Below are 22590 nucleotides of genomic sequence, written 5' to 3' on the forward strand. Positions count from 1 at the left end.
CCAAAACCCTGGATTACTCCCTATCATCTCCATCTTCTTGTCCTATTCCAAAGCTGCTAAATAGTATATGAAGAAGCCCCAGAATACATTTCCTGGGTCCACTACAATTTTGTTTTCTAATCTCAACTGGGCATTCACTGCAGCAAGGCAACCCTTGTATTCCTTCCCAAATGATTCTCTACAGTACTAATCACTATTCTAAACCTCTTCTTTTCTTCTCAAGGTTGCCACCACCATCTCAACAGAGGAACTGGCTTCAAACTTTACTGAGAAAACTGAAACCATTCATTAAGAGCTGTTTCTTTTCACCTTTTATAGAGATCAAGACTACTTGACATCATCCCCCCATTCTCTACTCCTTAATTCATCTCTGATGAAGAGATGGCTCTTCTCCTCTCTAAGGCCAAACTGTTTACTTATACCCTTAAATCCACCCCCTTCTGTCTTACGTAGCAGACTGATTCTGAAATCATCCCCTTTCTAAATAATGTTCAATCTTTCCCTATCTAGTACTCATTCACTACTGCCTGAATGCTCTCCATCCTCAAAAAAAAAAAAAAACCCTCATGTAACCTTTCCACTTCTTCCCAATCTATCAACCTCAACTTCTCTTCCTTTCACAACCAAACTCTTGGGAAAAGTTGTCTATCTCTTAATGTTCACTTCCTCTCCTCTCACTCCTGAGCTCCTGGCAATTTGGTTTTCTACCTCATGAGTCAACTGAAAATGCCCTCTCCAATGTTAACAATGACCTCTTAATATTCAAATCCAGTGGTCTTTTTCTCAAGCCTTATCCGCCTTAACTTATCTGAAGCATATTATTGATTACAATTTTTCAGACTTTCCTCATCTCTCACCTGGACAAATACTATAGTTTCTTAATTGGTCTCCCTGCTCTAGTCTCTGCCCTCTCCAATCCAACCTTCACATAGCTGCCAAAGGGGTATTCCTAAAATATGTGTAACCAAATTACTCTCGTGCTCAATAAACAGCAGTGGCTTCTTATAATCTCTAGAATGAATTCCTCTGGCCTTTAAAGTCTTCCATAACCTGACTTCAATCCACCTTTTCAGGCTAATAATACATTGCTTCCACATTCATGAATTATATGGTATTATGAACATTCCCCCCCCCCATTCTCCCTAGACTTGTGGCCTTAAGGGGTTGACTAAGCTGGATGGTACAGATAGAAATTCAAGGAACGTGTACAGTTCCTAGTCATGGCTATGCAACATAGACAAATGGAATAAGAATTAAAGTAGAACCATAGAGGCCTGTTCTTTGGAGACACATAAGCCTGCTCAAGTTCTGGTTTAAGCAACAGAACTCTTCCAGTTTCACTGGTTAGCTAAATTCACTAAAGCCTGCCTTTTGTGACATGACAAACTCTGGGTAAGCCAACATGGTATTCTTGCAGTCCAAAATATTGGTTGGTAAGCTCAACATTTTTCTTTAATAGGTCAATGATATTATTGTACCTGCCTCATCTGCCATGCACACTAATGTTGGGAAACCATGACAAACACTGCAGCATGCATGACAGGTCTTCAACCCTGAGTTTATGTATCTATTGCATTATAAAGGAGAATCGACACACAGGCTGCAGCACTCCAAGACTTTCAAGAACTCAGAATCACTTTCATTCCATGATGAAACATCAGAGGAATACTTTAGACCAGAGGTATACAAAAAAAGGTATTTAGATGAAATTAACATAAAACCCAAATAAATTTACTATGAAATGTTTTTAAAATATTTCCCTTAATACAAATAAAGATATTTTACATATTTACTATCACTGTCCTCTCCCTCTCTATAACATTTGTCACTGTTCTCTTATTAAGAGAATAATTGTAAGGAGAGTATAGGTTTTGTACAAGCCAGATGAGGGGTATAGGAGGAGTGAAGTTTACATCTGGACCAATGTGATATCTCCCAGGTTCTCTCTACATAGAACACTGTTCCTACCTGTACAAAAAAATGTCTCATACTGTATTATAGGATTCTATGAGCACACATTAAGAGTGGACAGGACATTAGCAGCTACAAAGTGCAGCCCCTACATTGTACAGATGAGCAAGTTGAGACAAAGGTTTAATGACTGTGCTCAGACATAACCAGTAAATGTCTGAGATGGGAAACGACACAGCTTTTCCAGACTCCAAGTCCAGGATGTAACTGAACACACAAGATCAGTTTAAAGTTATGGTAACCAGAAGAAATTTAACTCTGCAGTACAGAACCAAAGAAATTAAAGTTAAAAGAGTAAAACAAACATGATGTCCCCAGGAACCCATGATTATCTTTTCCCCTTGACCATTCCCCCCTCCCAACTTCTCTATTAGTCAAAGGTATCACCATCCTCCCAGTCCCCCAGGATTAACCCTCAGATGTCATCCTCAATTCCTCATTCTCTCTAACCTCCCACATTCGCTCTACTGCCAAGGCCTGTAAACTTTACCTTCCTAATATCTTTCATAAATACCCCTGTCTATCCAATGATGCCATCACCACCATGGTACAGGCTCTCATCACATCATTCTTAGAACATTGCCAATAGCCTGAAATCTCCCTCTACTCCAATCCATTCAATTGTCAAATTAATCTCCCCAAAGCACAGATGTGACCATGTCACTCCCCTATTCAATGAACTCCAGTGGTTCTCTTTCTCCTCCAGGATCATACATAAAATCTTGTTTGGTATTTAAAGAGCTTCACAATTTAGCCCCCTCCTATACCTTTCCAGGCTTCTCATACTTTCTACTCCTCCCCACTCCAACGTATTTGGTGATCCAGTGACATAGATATCCTTGCTATTCCTTGAACAAGACACTGCATCTCTCAGTTCTGGGCATTTTCACATCCATTCATCCATGTTTGGAATACCGTCCCTCCATATCTATACCTTCCCTGGTTTCCTTCAAGTCTCAGCTAAAATCTCATTTTCCATGAGAAACTTTTCATAACACCCTTTAATGCAAATGCCTTCAATCTACTGGTTATCTCCAATTTATCCTACATGTTTGTAGGACAACACAAAGTTGTATTGTTTGCATATCCTATCCCACATACCATTGTCTAAGGGGCTCAATTAATGAATTCCTTGAGAGTAGGGACTGTCTTTTTCCTTTGTTTGTATCCCTTGTACTTAGCACAGTATCTGGCACACAGCAGGCACTTAATAAATGCTTAATGACTGACTTGACTAAGTTATAGGAACAACAGGACCTATAACTAAATTTCTAAATTTTTATAGATGCAAAGTCTCAAATTCAATGATGCATGACCATTATAGGTATTCTTTCTTTGGAATGATAAATTTGATTACCTCATACTCATGAAATTAGCAAAGCTGACAAAAGAAGAAATAGGCAATGTTAGAAAACCTGTAAGAAAAAAAAAATCACACTAATACAGTGTTGGTGGAGCTATTAATTAGGGCAATCATTATGGAATTCAATTGAAAATTACATAGCCCCCCAAAAAACCCAGCTCACTAAACTGCTTGTATTCTTTGATCCAGTGATCCCATTTTTGGACATAGAGTCTAATGATATAAATGACAGAAAATATATTGATTTGATAAGCAAGATTTGCTAAGCACCTACTATATGCCAGTCCCTCTGTTAGACACTTAAAATTCAAACACAAAACTGAAATAGCCTCTCAGGCCAAGGAGTTTACCTCCTAGAAAAAGAAACAAAATGTATGTGTGTGTGTATGTGTGTATGTGTGTGTGTGTGTATGTGTGTGTGTGTGTGTGTACACAAAATATAAACCAAATAAATACAAGAAGATTTTTCCTTATATTGAACCTAAATCTCCCTTTCTACAATTTCCACCAAATGCTCTGAGTTCTGCCATCTGGGCCAAACAGAATGACCAAGACCACCTTTCAAATGTTTAGAGATGTTATGTTTCCATAATTCTTCTCTTTTATAGCCTAAATATTCCTAGTTCCTCCAACCAATCCTCATGTTATATAATAAATGGTTGTATAAGCACATAAAGAGGTGCCCCCAAGGTATTTCTTAAGACAAAGTAGAGGAAGAGGAAGAAGATAAAATTCAGCAAGGAGAAAGAAATGTTATACTTAAAGACATCACTCATCCAGGTGGCCTCGCTATGAGCATCCTCTAGCTTGTCAAAGTCCTTCCTAAAATGTAGTGTCCCCCAATGAACACATTAATCAATATTTTCTGACACTTATGACCCATGTGTGAGTGTGTGTGTGTGTGTGTGTGTGTGTGTACGTGTAAAACCCACAGACAAAGGAAGAGTATTAAGTGGATTTATCAAGTAACAATTGTCCAGAAATCTTTCTGAGGTCTGTGAAATCACTTAGGAAGAAATCACAGCTTTATATGGTCCTAATACAAAGCTAAATAGATACAGGGATTACCATTTTACATTAGTGATAATAATGGAAAGAACACTAGATTCAGAGTTAGAAGACCTGCATATGAATCTTGACTCTGACACTTTACTAATCTTTGAGCACTCAGGTCACTTTATTTGTAAATGGTAATAAAAGAAGTAGCTACAATTTAAAGTGTTTTGCACATGTTATTTCACTTAATCTTCATTGCAACCTCATGAGACAAATAATACACGCATTTTTAACCTTTAAAAAAAAATGAAGAAATCAAACCTCAAAAGAAAAAATGACTTGCCAACAGTCATAGGGCAAAATGCCAAGCTGCAAATTCCTTATCACTGACGACCTTTAAGGAAAAGCTGAATGACTTCTTGATGGGGATATTTAAACAACTCTATAATACTATCCTAGAAATCATTCAGTGCTACACCATCTTATACCCCTTAGAAATTAAATTGCCTACTAAGATGGATCCCTTGACAATACAATGATTAAATCCCCTTAGAGTCCAATGAATTCAGATACATCCTGGTATATGTGTATTTAAACTGAGCTGGGAATCAGGAAATCTGGTTTCTAACATGGTTCTGCCCTCTACAGTCAAACACAATAGTCAAATCTCTATTCCAAACAAAAACTCTTCAAAAGTAAAAGAAAAATTGAGTCACAGGAATTAAGAGATGATTATCAGAAATAGTTAAACTAGAAATATTCTACTAAATGAAAACTCTGAGACCAATGAAAAGAACAGGAAACCTAGGCTCAAATCCTACTTTCTGACTCAACATGTGGGCAAACTTTTCCTCCTCTATAATAGCCATAATACCATTTGCATACTTAGCAGGATTTTGTGGCAAGTACTTCTTAAGTTGCAAACCACTAGAGAAATGGAGCTAAGATTGCTATTGATTTATACTGCAAGGAATTTTAGAAGCATAAACCTACTGTCTATCAGAAAAACGGACAGGTTCTTAGAAGCACTGACAAAGCAACTAAATAACACACCAAATAATGCAGGAAAAACTTGAAGCAGACTTGAAGAGTTTCAAAGCTAGAAAGAACCAAAGAATATCAATTCTGAGAACTAGAATGGACCTTAGAACATGTGTTTGGCTCAGAGACTTTAGAGTAAACTTTTCATGCCTAGAAGGGATCTCAGCACATCTTTTTACAGGTTAGAAAACTGAGGCCAAGAAAGGTGAAGTGCAGAAGGATATACAAGGAGCTAGCAAGAGACCCAGAATTCCTTCCTTCTTGATGAACTGTCCAGTTTCTACCACTGCTTCTTCTTTACGGCTCTACAGACCAGTTCCTCAAGCAGTTCCAACTCCAAAATGGAATTTCCACACACATCAGTACTTTACCAATGAGGCTTTGAGAAAAGTACAGGCACCTCTATCCCCACCAGCCTCAGCTGAACGCCTAAATGACCACACGCCTGGGCAATCTTAGCTACTGAAAGCTCCACCGGATGAAACTTCATTAAGAAGAAAGTCCTTTGTTGTTATTTACCAAAGACTACCTCAGAGGTTTGGGAGCCACAGAGATTGGGACTTCTACTTTCTACTACACATGTAGGAGAAAAAAATTAGTTCCACCTGAAAGTCTAACTCCATCAAATTACCAAGGCCTGTGATAACTATTAGAGAACCGGTTTTCAAGTTTTCATGGAAGAAAAGGAAAAAAAAAAATAATGACATGATTATATAAGAGCAAATATTAATAATATCTAGTTAGGATAGGGACTGAACCTGTGATTTCACTAAAACAAAAGAACTCATAGGGGAGGAAAGTCTCTCTACCAATACCTCTGGAACTTAATCTTAGAGAGCTATCTAAAACACTTGCCCAGGGTCATGCAGCCAATGTTAGAGGCTGGATTTGAACCCAGGTCTTCCTGGTTCCAGGGCCATATGCTACACTGCTTCTTATCTAGTTACTTCCGATAAGGCCTGAAGCAATTTTAATAGAAAATGTGATTTACGGAAGCACCACGACATCATTATTTATTATTATCATTACTGCTGTTATATACATGATAAAAGCCTATATTAGCTACACATTACACAGGTTATAGGCTAACTGATGAAAATACTGATCATATTAATATTAACATAACAGTTACCACTTGTATAGTGCTTTATAGTCTAAAAAGTATATTCTTCATAATAACCTGTGAGTAGGCAGCATTTTATTATCCCTATTTTACAGGTTAAAAAAAAAAACTGAGGCCCTAAGCAGAGAACTTGCCCAAGGTCTCACAGCCAGTGCCCAGAAGAGTAGGATCTGGGCTAAGGCTTCCTAGCACCGAGTCTAGTGCTCACTACTCATCCATGGCACTATCCTCTCCTGTACACTTAGAGCCACTGGAGAGACTGCAGGACTGTAAGCGTACTGATGTGTCACTGTGACATAGTGCCCAAGGTCCTGGGATCAGACAACCCTCCACATACAGCCAAGAATCTTAAATGAAACTGCTTCATGCGATGGCTCTCTTGATTAGGGCAATGATTAAATCCTCTTAGATGGGGTCCAATTTAGACAGAGCTCAGTGCAGCGTGTATGCAAACTGAACTTGAAGTTTCTGGGTCTCTCTACTGCTATTCCTCTTCTTCCCTCTTTTGTGTCTGCTCTTCATGATGCCTGCCTTTTGGGATACACACAGACAGCCTTCTCCTACCCTCATCCTTTTGAATTTGACCAAATGTTATCACTTGCTTACATTTTCCTCTGCGGTATTGCATGTGGGTTCTTTCAATGGCAGTTCATTGTACAAGCAGGTCCTGTCCTTTGCCTTTCTTTGTATTCCCAGCCCTTAATACAATGGTTAGCCAATAGTAGGTGCTTAATAAATGCTTATGGCTAAGTGACATATAATTTTATAACACTGTGCATTTAACTTTTTTAAGTAACTGAGATTAACTTCTCTTAGTCTTAGTTCTTTTGTATTAAAATGGGAATAATAAAACGTATACTACTAACCTTATAGGAGTGTTGTAAGGAAAACATTTTGCAAAAGTTAAAGCACTAGAGAAATAGAAGCAATTGTAATTATTAGTATCATTTATTGAATAACTTCTTCAGGGAAGCTGTATACAGATTCAGTTGCAACTGGCAAGGTTTACCTTTTGTCTTATCTAAATTGTTTTTAGATAACAAGACAATCACATTTTCCTATATCTTTTCACAAAAACAAAACAAAGCAAGAAAATGCTTTGAAAAACTATCACTGCTACTCTTTAATCAGATTTTCCTATCCACTTTCTGGAGTAATTACAAGACAAAGAAGTATACCTGGATTGAGCAGACGAAAAACTTCATATTTAAGCAATTAACCCAACCCCAAGATGCCAATTTCTATCACAATTAGCCCATGCTAAGCTATGTATTTGGTGTTCTTTTGGTATGTAGATGATATACATTTTCATAATTTGCCTAACTGGCCAGCCTGAAATTCCAAAATCACATAGACCATATAACACCATGAAGAAAAGGTACTTTTTTATTTGTTATTTTTCCCAATGCACCATGTTTCTACATTGCTTGTATATGAGAAACACTGTTAGTTTCTATATAAAGATTTCCATAAAATTTTTATAGTTTCTATAAATGCTTATAGATGGTTGGTTTCATTATAACCTCTGTTTCAGTGCCAGTGGAAAGAAAAATTACCTGCAAGTCAAAGTGGAAATATACATAACCAACAGCAGAAGAACAGAGCTCAGTTCCTTTGTAAAGGGCTGTGAGACACAAGCAATGTTGCATCCAACTAGAGACTTACTCATCACAAAGGGAGCTTCAACCATACCCAATTCCCATCTTTGCTCTCAGAACAAACAAGCTGTAAAAAGTACAACTGTGTAGGACCAAATTATTAATTACTGATGTTTTAGTATAGGATATAATAGCTTTATAACTAATATCTGTTAAAATGTTATGTCTAAATGCCTATTACAAGGCTATTTATAGAAACCATCCCCCAGATGGGTTACTAGTATATCTTTGTTCCAAACAACTATGTGCCAAGCACTATAATTACTGGGGACTACATTTAAAAAGAAATAATAGACCTGAAATCTGTATACTATCCTACCACCAAAGATGGAGTTTTGTTGAGTATGGCCTAACTAATTTCCTAACGTGTAATTTTAAGCATCCCATCTCTCTCTTAATTCAATTAGCATTCATTAAAGGAACACTAATCATGAGTAAAGTTCTACTAATTATTTTTGTAATTATGAATGAATGCAGTAAACCTAATAGTTATTACAGATCCTATCAATTAATTACAAGTCAATTTTCAATAGGAAAGACTACTTGATTTTAAATGCATTAACATATTGATATTTTCTTAGAAAGCTTATCAAGAAAGAGGAGTTATATAAGATTGTTATGCCTTCTACACTTTCTTAAGACAAAATTCCTACAAGGGCAGTTCTTTTGAATTATATTATGAATGACTATCACGTAAGGTCAGAAATCTGTTGAAAATCTAAAAACATAAAATAACTACAAGTTCCAATATGTGTAACAAATAACTGGTCTAATCCTTAAAACCCATGTAATCCTTGATCACTAAGGAAACTTTTCAGCCCAAATATCCTGTGTTTTAACATTTTATGTTCTTAGGCATCTTCTAGCTGTAAAGGTTCACATTATAGCAATCTAGGACCTAAGTCCCTTCAGGCTCTAACACTCTGCATTCTAATATACCTTTCAGTTCTAAGAGGCAACCTTCTAAAGTTCTAACAGCTTAAGTCTAACAGTTTATGTTAAAGATCTCTTAAAGTTTTCATATTTTGTTCAATTCAACAAACATTATCAAATATCAAGTATGTGCAGAGTACCATGCCAGGTACCGGGGATACAAAAATGAAAAGAAAAACTGTGATTGTCCTCAAGAGGCTTACATTCTACTGTTCTATGATCTAACAATCTATACTATACTAATCTTTCCAAACTTAGCATTCTATGTCCTGTGCAAAGAGGGAAAAGAGCCTGAAATCATAATGCTCTGCTGATAAGGATTCTGACAATAACAGAAAGAGCACTGGCCTTAGGGTCAGAAGATAAGAGTTTTAATATCAAGTTCCAATTTTTTTTTTTGCTGTATAGCTGCAGGCAATTGACTTCACCTCTCTAAGTCTCAGTTTCCTCACTGTTAAATGGAGAAAATAATACTTGCCACTACCCTACCTCCCACAGTTGTGGTGAGAAAAGTGCTTTATACTTCTGAAAGAATTATAAAGTATGAGTTATTGTTATTATGATTTAACATTCCATGTTCTAAGGTTCCTGCAAACTCTAACATCTTAGAATTATGTTTGATTCAATTGAATTATTTGGGATATTAATTGATCAAATTTCAGAGAGATGGGCTTTTTGTTTCGGAAAATGTCTTTTGCAAACCAGGATACTATCACTGTCATTTTGTCTTTTAAACCAGTTATATAGTAAACAAAAACAAACGGATAAAAACAAACTCTGAAAAGACCTCACTTTTACTCTAAAGGACACACAAAAATGTACACATAAACAAGCTCTGTGTGTCGTTAAGAAATTATTGAAGCTTTAACAACAATCCCAAAGATAGGAAACTTCTGAGATTCAATATGAAATACTGAGTTACAGTGATTTAATGGTTTTAAAGCACAGATGTCACTGTGGTCGGAGGGTGTCACAGACAACTTGTAGGGGGGGAGGGAGGCAGCAATTGTGGAGGGGGAATCAAGACAGAGAATTTACTTTGTCAGTAATTACAATCACGATTCCTAAAATGTGGTTTCAGCTCCTCATTACTTCCACACTATCAAGACCCTTATTTACATTTCAGATTACATTTTTTATGAAACAGGAAGATCTATCATAGCTGAGAAGGCTGAAATAATGAGGGAGAAATATTTTAATAAAACGTGTTGGGTCTGCATTACTTCCGTGTCAGAAAGAAAGGTTTCTTCTATACTGATGGGTCATTTATTCTTCCTCTAAACGAGAGACACAAAGATGAAACTGATGAACTTTTCCCGCCCGTTTTGTCTTTAACAGACAATTAAGACAGAGAAGATCAAAATGGATTATCATACCACGCAGATAACTGGTCCAACAGTAATACATCTCCAGGACCACAGATTTGTAACTCTCTTTTATCCCTCCTCTTTCTTCTTGCCTCTTTTCCCACTCTAAAGGCAATGCTAGCTTTGCGGCTCAAGGGGAGCCAAAAGGCTGGTCATCATTATTCAGTCACAGATGTCAATCTAACCTCCTTTTTTCTTGGTTTCTAAAGCAGTAGGCCACAATAATTTGTGACAGATTCTTTTACTGTAAGGTACAAAGAACACACGGAATAAAACATCTAGCAGCAGCAAGCGTCTCTGATCAGATGTGCTGGTACATGGGAAATATACTGTATGTAAAAACAAGCCCTGAGAGTTTAGACGAATGAAGGGGAAACAGGAGGGGAATTTTTTTTTGTAGTAATAAGTGCTTTACTTTGTGTTGATTTAGCTCAACTATTCCTTATGGACTTGATCATAAATGTTTGAATACAAGAAATACTGTATGTTGAGAACGTGAGCACTATATGTAAATAGAAACATCTTAGAATTGTGTTATTATAATAGTTCACAAAGGGGCAGAAATATTTGCCTCTGAAGCATCTCTTGATAAAGAGAAAAAAAATTAAATTTACTTGGTCAGGGAACCATTGATTGGTTGCATGACACAGTGAATAAATCATGAGACAGAGAGCCTTGACTTTATTCCAGGCTCTGCCACTTTACATGATATGGGACCATGAGCAAGTCCCTTCCTTTCTCTGAGCCTCAATTTCTTCATTTGTAAAATCAAATGATGTTATAATGATATTTAAAGTTTCTTCCTACTCTAGCATTCTACATCCAAACAGCAATTCCTATTCTAAAATTCTACATTCTAAAATCATTTCCAGGGCTAAAATTCAATATTCTAACATTCTATGTTTAAAGGTACCTTTTAGCATTAACACATTATACTCTAAAGAGCACTCTAGTTCTGAACTGCTGTAGCTCTAAGAACCAAATAAAAATAGGCACCTAAGAAATGTAAATTTCCTATTAGATTTCAATTTGTTTACCCATTTGCCAGTAGACATAGCTTACCCCACAAAGGAAAAAAAAAAAGAAGAAATATCTGTGTACTCAGAAGTTTCCTTCCTAAAACCAAGTCAAACTTTCTTTAATGGTATCATAACTTACACGTGCCTGCATCAATGGGAAAAGTATGCTCCATAAGTCATTTTCTAAATTCTAACCTAGTAATGACTTTTAAAAATGTCAAAAAAAAATAAAAAAGAACACCTTCTAAATAAGTCAAGCTTGTATCCTCCAACGGGTGTTCCCTACAATGCTTCCAATTATATTCAAGACTTAAGGGCTATGACTATAAGGATAAGCTGGATCCCAACAAGCATATGCTATTGAGAGGAAGTGTAGTGTGATGGAAAAAGCACTGGACTGGGAATAAGAAGACATGGACTCTAAATGTGGGTAAAAAACATAAACTGGGTAATCTTGGGTAAATCATTTCCCTTCTGATCCTCAGATTCTTCTCTGTGAAATGGGGGTACTAATACTGTTACCTCAGAGGGTTGTTATATACTTCAAAGCACTATATAAATGGTGTCTATTCTGAGTATTAGCATCTAAGACAAAAAAGGCTAGTTACCTTGGATAATTCAAAGGACAAATGAAGAGTCATTGTGTTATACTCAACGTCTATGCCAAGATTTGTATTGAGGATGTTCAATGCTGTTCAAATATAAACCATAAGTTTTTTATAGAACTTTAAAGCAAAAATGTTACAATCTGACATGACAGAAAGTCAAAAGAAATTCTTCCAGGTTTCAACTATTTTCAACCTACCGCAATTTTCTTCATTACTTGGACTACTAGATCACAGAAAGTTTAACTTATACACACACACACACACACACACAGAGTAAACAATACTCTGATAACTGAAAGTTCACATTCAACTCTTAATATTGCTTTAAATTTTTTTGTGCTGTTTTGACAGTTTAAAGAAAAAAATTGAGATATTCTCATAAAAATCTAATAAGATCTTATGGCTCAGAGGGAGCTTAAAATTGTTCTCTCTCTCTCACTTTCTCTCCCTCTCTCTGCATGTATGAATGTATGCATCTATACAAACACATACACACACAAACATGTGTGCCTGTGGTATGTACAAGCCTAACAGCTAATACAGTACTTTATAACATCTCTGGGAGAAAGGGAGTGCAAGTACTACAAGCCTCATTTTACAGATAAGAAAACTGAGACCCAGAGAGGTCAAGTGATTTTCTAAAAGGTCATACAGCTCCTAAGTGGTAGACCAAGGACTCAAATCCAGGTCTTCTTAAATCCAATGCACCTTCCACAGCACAGTGCTGCCTCTGAACTACCAAAAAAAAAAAAAAAGGATCTGGTTTGGGAATGTTTGGGAGACTGAAGGAGGTAAGGAGAACTCGGAACACAAATGTTTTAATTCTACTGAATCGTGGATACACTAGACTGACAGTTTGTTTGTTTTCCCTCTAGGATTCTTACATAAATATACTCTACCTCATATTAGTAACCGGTTCCTCTAAAAAAAAAAAGTCATGAAAGAAAGAATCACTACAAAGGACTGTTAATTTCAAAGGAATAATGTTTCATAAATATTACAGATGGATGACCAGTAAATGATTTTGTACTGAGATCTTGGGTTGGTACAATAGAGGTTGGTCTTACTGTATTAACCTTATAACAAAATGATGCTAGTCACAATAATGTTATGCCAGTACAATAAATTCCCATCTTAATAGAACTACCTAATACCAGTGGTTTAGCTATAATATTGGTCAAATTATGCCTTTTTCATGAAGGTATGTGTGTGTATATGTGTGCATGCACATATATGCCACATATTTGTACATATGTATATCAAATATACATACGTGCAGATATCAATAAAAATAATCCTATCATACATGATAGATTTATCCCCCAACATCAATGTTCAACTATATTTAGTGTTCAACTACATTTGTTACTGCAACTCATTTTATCAATATTAGTTTCCCAACTTTTTCCCTATCGATTATACTTATGAACTTTTTTCATTTCTATATCCCCAGCTCCAAGTAATGTCTTATAGATCACAGAGCTTTAAAAATATTTGTTGAAGTCAACAGAAATATCTCAGAAACATGTTGTGTAACATCATATTTAGCAATGAATCATATTTAGTATTGAACCAAAAAATGTTAACACTAGGAGGGACCTAAGAATAGATTATTAGTCCACAATACTAGAAAGGTCACTACAACATAGAATGTTAGAACATAAACAAGTAGAGCTAAAAGGTCTAGGTCAGAGGTGTCAAACATATGGCCCACAACACTCCTGAGTGTGTCCTAAAACAGATTAAAATGTAACTGGGAAATATTTAACAAAATAAATAAAAATACAGTAAAATAGAGATAATATTACATTTTAAAACCAAGTCACTATGCAGCCCGCAGGGATCCTTATATACAATTTAGTGGCATCAGTTTCTACTTGAGTCTGATACCACTGGTCTACATCACTCCTTCATTTAAGAGATGAGGAAAATGGGTTTTAGAAAAGTAAAATGATTTGTACAAAGACATAAAACAAATTAGGGGCAGAGCTAGAACTAGACATGTAACAGGGCCTTACAAGGCAATAGAGAAAGAGAAAAGATTTATGAAGTTGTTTCATTAATGAAATTAAAGATGCTTTTCTAAACAGATTCAGGCAATGGTGTCATAAAATTAAAATTAAAAGCATAAACAGATAAAAAAAACAACCTATCTCTGGTGACTTCCTTGCTCCTCTTTGCATCAAAGCAAAAAACGTTACAATCCTGTCCACAAATGCATAGCCTGGTCAAATTTTAAAGCACCATGAACGTGCTTAAAAACAATGGAAATTCTGCATTGGCTAGGGCTACCTCATTGATGAAAGTGGCTTTTCTAATTCTACTAAAAGAATGAACCTAACACCTTTAGATTTCATCAGCACCTCAGCTAAAACTCTCCTCAACACAAAACCTCCTAAAAGATTTTTCCTTCATATATCTGTATTCCCATTTCAATTCTACTGCTGCTTACTGGTTTTTCATAATCTATTTCAAATTTGGGAAATGTTACAAGGCAGTTTTTAAGATGCCTACAACAAACAACCCAATGAGAATTTCCTAGTAAACAGCAAAGCACAGCATACTCCAAAGTAGAATGTCCTTAAATGTTTTACCTTTCTCTGTGCCTAATGAAAATATTAATAACAATAACTTCCATTTCTATGGTACTTTAAAGTTTGAAAAAAGTATTTTCTTCATACCTATGTTATAAATTAAAGAATATACCCTATTTTGATGAGATAACATTTGCAAAGCACTTAACATGGTGCATGGCACATAGGAGGCACTACATAGAAGATTATTCTCTTCCTCCCTTGCTCCCTTTCTACAGATGAAGAAGCCTCGGCAAGGTAAGCCGATTTGCCCAGAGTAACCCAGCTAATACGTACTAGAAAGTGCATTCAAAATTAGATCCCTTAACTTTACGTCTAGCAACATATCCACTATACTACACATCCATCATTCATCCCCCAAATCTAGTATCAGCATTTCCTGGTACCAGTTCATTTTTGGCTTCTTCATTGTTAGTTCCTAATCACTGCCCCTCTTTCCTTCTAAAAATCTACTTACCACTTTTGGTTTTTAAAAAATGGTAATAATGTGTTGAACAACCCTGAAATAAATTTTGTCATGTAAAAAAATTAATTACGCATTCCAAACCTGGTCACTGTAGTCCTCTGGGAATTGCCTCTGCACCTCAGGACCTGTAAATAATTGACAGATAATATTAATTGGCTTTGGATTAGTGAGCAGGCAGAGAATCACACATTAATATTTGATCAGAAGATGATAGCAACCCTGGCAGGGGATCCAAGAAGGGCAGATGAGGCTGCTATGTTGATAAGCACAAGGAAGGGCTCTTCAAGGAACTCCCTTTTACCCTCCTCCAGAAATACAGAAAAAGAAATTTAAAAAAAAAAAAAAGACCTGACATTACTGTTAACTTTGGGCTTTTACCTAATACAAAAATTTCACCAGCTACAAAGGTTCTGTGTGTGTGTGTGTGTGTGTGTGTGTGTATTAATCTATTTCATTCTCATTCTCTCTCTCTCTCTCTCTCTCTCTCTCTCTCTCTCTCTCACACACACACACACACACGCGCACACACACACACACACACACACACACGCGCACACACACACACACACACACACGCACGCACAAAATGGTTTCCAAACCTGCTTTGACTTTTTAACTTTAATCAGAAGACTCCATTACCCAACTACAGATGTGGGCTGGAAAAACCTCCTTTCACACTACTAGGTGGGGCCGGGGGTGTGCGGTGGGGGTGGACTGCACAAAGGGCTGAAACCTTTTCAAGGCTAATTCAAAAACAGGGGATAAGACTCACGCTATTATAATGAACACTCTCCCAAATATTTAGAAAAAAACTCTGAAGATGCTATAGAATACAGTCTAAGTCTTCTCTGGCCATCATCAAACGTTTTAGAACAGAATATGATGAGGAAAGCCCCTATTACTAGTTTGGTTTTTCCATATAAACAACATAGTAGTAAAATATAAGAAGAAATCATGTTCTGTCTGATACAGTTAGCCTCACTCAAAAAGCCTAGAGGAAAATAGTATCCATGATACTCTATTTCAAATAAAATTATAAAAGTTCATTTGATTTACAAAATCATATTTCCAAGATCAACCAATTTCCAGTCGATAAGTCAATAGATAAATGAACTATTCACAATAAATGAGAGCCCTCATTTACCTAGAACTTTAGGTTTTATGAAATACTTTCCTCACAACATCCCAATAAGGCAGCTAAGTTACACAGTAGGTAGAGTACTGGATCAGGAATCAGGATGTCCTGAGTTCAAATCCAGACTCAGATACTTAGCATCTGGGTGATCCTGGGCAAATCACTTAACCTCTGTTTGCCTCAGTTTCCTAACTGTAGATGGTATACCACCTACTTCTCAGGGTTATTGTAAGAGATAACATTTATAAAATATTTGGCACAGTGACTGGAATATAGAAGGTGCTTAATAAAAACTTATTTCTTCCCCAATTGATAAAAGGACATGAATAGGCAGTTTTCAGAGGAAGAAATCCAAGCTATCAAGAGTCATATGAAAAAGTGCTCTAATTTACTAATAATTAGAAAAATGCAAATTAAAATAACTTTGAGCTACCAGCTCATACACCTCAGATTGGCTAAGTTGACAAAAAAAGAAAATGACAAATTCTGGAGGTGCTTGATTTGCCCAGGGTCCTACAACTAGGAAGTAATGCAGGTCTTCTGACTAAATTCAGTCTAAGTCTTTCCATTACACCACAGCTTTCTAATTAGGAGCTATTACGATACCATTTGCTATTGATTAGTAAAACAGCCAACTTTTCAAAAATAAGAAGGATTTGGTTTATTTTCAGAGGGACATTACGATCATCAGTATAGTTTGTTTTTGCAAAATATACAACAGGCATCTGGTAAATTCAAACTATTTGTTCTTTCTATTGATAAGTTTGCTGTGTTGAATGCATTTTTGCCAGATGCTAGTCTCTCTCCAATCCATATTTACCCAAATTTTGATCATTTTCTATGGTTAAGGTTTGTTAAAAAAAAAAAAGAATCAAAAAGACCCATGAATTCATCATTATTAGTGCTCAATCCACCAACAGATCAATAGCAATCCCTCCACACCTTAGCAGGTACTTAGCATGATTTGCTATGAGCAGAAGAATTCATCCATCTTCCAATAACGAATCTCTCCCAATTTAGCTAGGCAAGTCTCCAGATGTCAGACATTAAATTCATCACCAAGCTTTTACTAGAAGACTTTACAGTTTGGTATGATCTACCTAGAGCTTACGTACCTCTGGAATAGCCTTAGAGAACCCAAAGTAATCACCACACTATTGTCAAGCATGGGAAAAGGACGTTAGAAAAAGGAAAAATTTTTGTTCTTCAATTAACAGAATGCATTAGGACTAAGGTTTGTGGGAAAAGCACAAAACCCGGGAGCCAACTACTTTTCAAAACTGGTTGGGACATCAGTACCAACTTGGAACAACCTTTTGCAACTCTGGAAGAGCGATCTTCCAGGACTGGAACCAGTTTACTCCATCTCTACAGAAAGCAGCCTACAGGGCAATGAAAACGGCCTACTGAATGGAAAGGCCCTACACAAGCAGGGATTAGCAGGCAAAGGAGCTGCCTTGCCATCTATTAAAGCTCTTCTAAAGTGTGATATGTATTGACAAGCAATGTGGTACAGTAAAAGGAGTGCCAGGCTTGGAATCAGAAGATCACAGGCAAGACCTTTTCCTTCATTATGTCTGCTTCTGCATCAATCCATGGGAATCACCGTACTTGTACTACCTACTACATAAATCTTAAAGCATAATATAAATGGAAGTTTATATTATTACTGCTATGAGAAAGAATAAAAATAATTGCTAATTTCTATAACACATATGACTGACAACTTGAATTCAACACAAACTGATGCCCCAAAAGAAAAATCTCCAAACAGCAGGAGTTCTTTACCCTGAGTCTGTGAACTTCTTTAAAAAAATATGTATTTTGATAACTGTATTTCAATGGTTTTTTTCTGATCTGATATATTTTAAGCATTTTAAATGATTATTCTGAGAAGGGGTCCATAGACTTCAGTAGACTGCCAAAGAGATTCCTGACACAAAAAAGATTAAGAACCCTTTCTTCTTTTTCCTTGAAATCACTCACTCTGTTCCTGCAAAACTTTGTTTCTTATCAGCCCTTTGATAACAAATATCCCCAGCCATTTTCCATTCAAATATGTAATGTGCTACTAGTTTTTTTTTCAAAAAATACTTTGATTCTTCTAGATGGTGGTAAAAAGTCAGCTAAATATGTAACTTGCAGTCGTTGCTTTAACCAACCAGAACACTAAGGAACTAGAAATTTTTAAACTAACACATATAAGTAATTACTATAGATTTCCTGATCTAATGTTGTCTGTTCTAGATCCTACCATCTCTTTCAGTTCTAACATTCTTTGTTCTACCTACTAATATTCTATTTAAAAAATTATTAAATGTCTACTATGTACAGGGCACTATGCTTGCTGTCATAAAAATAAAGAGGAAAAGCAAAGCAGTACCTGCCTTCATGAAGCTTGGGTTCTAATGGGGATACAATGAGGGGGCAATGGAGTTGAGGGAGACTGACAGGCAAATACACATGGTTTCTTTCAGCTTTAACCTTTTACGTTCAAGGGTCTGTTTATAAACCAGAAAATTCTATTATTTTTAAAAAAAACATACACTAAATGAACAGAGGGCAAGATGGCAAAGTAGAAATAGCTCCAGGCCTGGAATCAGGAAGACTCATATTCCCGAGTTCAAATTTGTTCTTAGACACTTACTAGCTGTGTGATCCTGGACAAGGCACTTAACCCTGTTTGCCTCAGTTTCCTCATTTGTAAAATGGGCTAGAGAAGGAAATGGCAAACCACTCCAGTATCTTTGCCAAGAAAACCCCAAATAAGGTGAAGAGTCAGGTACAACTGAAACAACTAAACAACAAACAATAATAAAATGAGCAGAGAGAAAGTGATTGTGTGGATGGAAGCATCAAATTACTTTAAAATACTAATAGTAAATGGACATTTCTGAACTCCAGAATGCATAAATCGATAGGACTGATTATAAGAACTAGATTCCCCATGAAATCCTGCTTTATTTCAGCATAGCAACACAATCTACTAAATCAATCTACTTACCTTTCCTAAGACTACTCTACTGGAGATTCAGTATTTCTTAGAGACAAGTAATAAATAATTTATCATGTGCTACAATCAGTCTACAAGCTTTTGCAGCTCTGATTTTCCTAAACTCTTAACAAATATTAGTTTTTTAAAGTCTACCTAATAGTGCTTTGGCACGTATAAATTGGGTCAATTTAAAGGAACAAAGCTTCTTCCTTTTAACCACAAATATCCAATATAGCAATCAATCAATACTTCACACTTCATTATTTCTAGAATTCATGATTCATTTGCGTCAGCATAGTATACCCTTACCAACGCAGATTGCAAGACCACTATGCTATTGCAAACTATCTTTACAAAAGTTTGCTGTGATCAAAAAAAATCCAACACATCTTGATGAACATTCTAGTAATGAGCCTCTATGTATTTAGCTACACTGGTTCTTTGACAAGAGACCCATAGCCCATCAATTGAGCCTAGACTATAATCAACCTTCTAGACCTGAAAGAAGATCTAAAACTTTTACTCAATTAGCAAGCTTTGAGAACCTCTGGGCCCCCTGACTCCACAAGGAGGCAATAGAAGAGAACTTGGTGGCAGCTGGTAATCAAGAATATTATGCAATAGTTTTTACAAAATTAACACCAAAAAGGAAAACAAGTTGCATTGGTGTTTTCACAAAACGCCTATTTTCCATGGTTTCTTCACTTTGCGCTAATCCATAATTTTCACCTAAAGATCTACAGAAGACTCTTAAGCTAAAAAGGTCCAAATGCAATCTGCTTTTCCCCAAGCAACACAACATACTCTGTACTAACAGCACGGGCATGGCACATGTACAAAACCCAGCACCCTGCAGTTAGGCAAACCGCCTTTATATTTTCTGTCTGGCAGCAATCCACTTGCGTGTCTGTATGTTTTTACAAGTACTCTATGTATTTCATTGCGTCAGCTGCATTTCTTTGAGTTTTAAATGGTCTGGGACCATTTTATGAAATGTTCTATATCTTTATGTGGAAAATAACATACACTGGAAAACTGTGCATCGATCTAATATTTATATCTCTAGTTCTTAAACTATTATCCACTATTACAATTGTTAATTTCCAAAATGCCACCTCACATTTATACTCTCCAATCGAAAATAGATGGTCATGAGCAGTGAACTTTCACTACAAAGATCTACTAGCAGGGAACTGTGGCAAGGAAAAGTTTATTCTCAATTCTACATGTCCTGGATTTTCTAGGATGGTTCTGATTTGCAGAAAAGAAAACATATTTTTAACAAGGCTCTGCAAATGTAACATCCTTTGTCAGAACACATGTCCTGGTTTCTGGTTTGGAAAATAAGACAAATATATACACAGAAATCCTTTCTCATTAGAAGAAATGAAGTTTGAAACATGATACCAGCATTAGGCATGACTAAGACAATTAGAAAATTAAAATTACTATTGAAAATGTATTCATCACATGCTCTGGCTGAAAAAATTTGGTTACCATCTGTATCAATAGCATAATCATATCAATGAAAGTATTAATCCTTTAAATATTAACAATAAAATTTGTATTAGACATGATATGATTATATTTCCCCATCTTATTTTCCCCCTAGTCTTGTCACTATCTGCTACTTACTTCTTATTTAAATGATAAATAGTTGCAGACTTGAAAATCAATACCAGGATCTCTCAAGAAAATACTTTTCAACTGAAAGTTTGATAGGCAAGTTCTTGCCAACAAGTCCCGAGTATCTATAAACCACTGAACCTCTGGTAGCCCTAGATTCTTGAACTGACGGTCTTCATCCCTTATAGATGCAACAGACTACCTCCAGTGTAACAGAGTCACCCAAAGAAAAGACAACTCCTCTCCCTAAGCACTCTGCTAGTACAAGGAATAATGGATTTTTTCCAAATTTAATATGGGCCTTTTCACAAGACATGACTGTATACCCCAACCTGACCTAAGAAAAGAAAGAATATTACTGTATCTAAAAAGATTGGGTTTTCCAGAGCACAAAAATTGAGGAAGAATTCAGAATTTTTTTTGGATAAGGGGCTAGTTTTTCTTTTTTCATGTTATTCCAAATTTGCCACTCTTCTAACGTGTACTTTTAGACCTATAAGATATACTAGAATTTGCCAGAGGATGTTTAATTAGTAGAAAAAGAATTTGGGCCAGATTTGCTGGGTAGGTGCTATAAATTATTTTACACAAACTCCAAAAACCCCAAGTTTTGCCTTAGGCTTAAAGTTCCTGGAAAACATGGCAGACACTGTTTCCTTGCACCAGAAATGCTACGTAAGGCTTCAGTAGATACTTATGAGGTCTAGTTTGCAGCTCAGTAGCTACATTATCTATACATCACTTCAAGTTTTTGCTCAGGACTCGTGTAACTACATTTAAGCAAAGTAGTTTATTTTAAATAGGAAGAAACACAAAGTTTCTTCTTTGTGTGGATTCCACATAATAATGAGACTTAATTTCGTGTATGTGTTGTCTGTCTATTTCATTTCGTATACACACTAAAAGAAGTGAGTTTCAATTCTGACTGCTCAGGTAACAGACTAGATGGCTTCTGAGTTCCCTTCCAACTTGGATATCCTACAATTCTAAAAGCACACCAAACCACATATAAAGTAACTTTAAAATTGAAACATTACAAATGTGGCTAATTAAGAGGCTTATCTCGGCTTAAAAAAAAAATGCCAAGTACCAATTCAGAGACCATCACATTTAACACTATCTTTGAGTTACCAAAATAATGTCTCAGTCATTAAGACAGAATTTAATGTTTAAGGCTGTATATCATAAAAAAAAAATCTACCCTAACTGCCCCTCTCCAAAGGTAACACAAAAAAGGACTTTGGAATTACATGCAAACTATAATCTCGTTCAATTTCATGTTATTTAAGATAGTATCTTCCCTTCCCCACAACCTAAATACTAATCCACACTGTAGCTTGATTTAATTTTCCAGATGAGAGGATGAGAATATACTACAAAAGAGTTATAAGTCTGTTATATTACTTTTTGAATCATCATAGTAATATCCGATCTTATAAACACAAAACACATACACACAACGTGCACACCCACAGAAGCTGTGTGTTTCAGAGGCAAGTTAAAATCTCTTTCATAACCTTAAGTCTCAACTTTAAAATATTTATTTAAAAGGAAAAAGACAAAAGCTAATTTTTGGTAGGACAAAAACAAAAAGTTTTGATAGCAAGACAGAAAATTGCAACAAACTCTAATTATGCTAATGAAAACCTTCAAAGAAACTGTTTCCGCTACAAAAATTCGGCTTTGTTTACTCTA

At 36.0% G+C, this 22590-nt stretch overlaps 1 protein-coding gene across 4 annotated transcripts in view; it reads right to left on the reverse strand.

Moving 5' to 3' along the window:
• Window positions 1–22590, reverse strand: part of DENND1A (DENN domain containing 1A) — a 697281-nt gene that overhangs the window by 532918 nt on the left and 141773 nt on the right. For all 4 annotated transcript variants that reach the window (XM_036750170.1, XM_036750168.1, XM_036750169.1 and 1 more), the window contains exon 3: window positions 15221–15264. In XM_036750170.1, coding sequence (XP_036606065.1) covers window positions 15221–15264 — 44 coding nt within the window. The remainder of the gene's footprint in view (window positions 1–15220; window positions 15265–22590) is intronic.

This window comes from Trichosurus vulpecula, chromosome 3, assembly GCF_011100635.1.
Source record: "Trichosurus vulpecula isolate mTriVul1 chromosome 3, mTriVul1.pri, whole genome shotgun sequence".
Lineage (NCBI taxonomy): Eukaryota > Metazoa > Chordata > Mammalia > Diprotodontia > Phalangeridae > Trichosurus > Trichosurus vulpecula.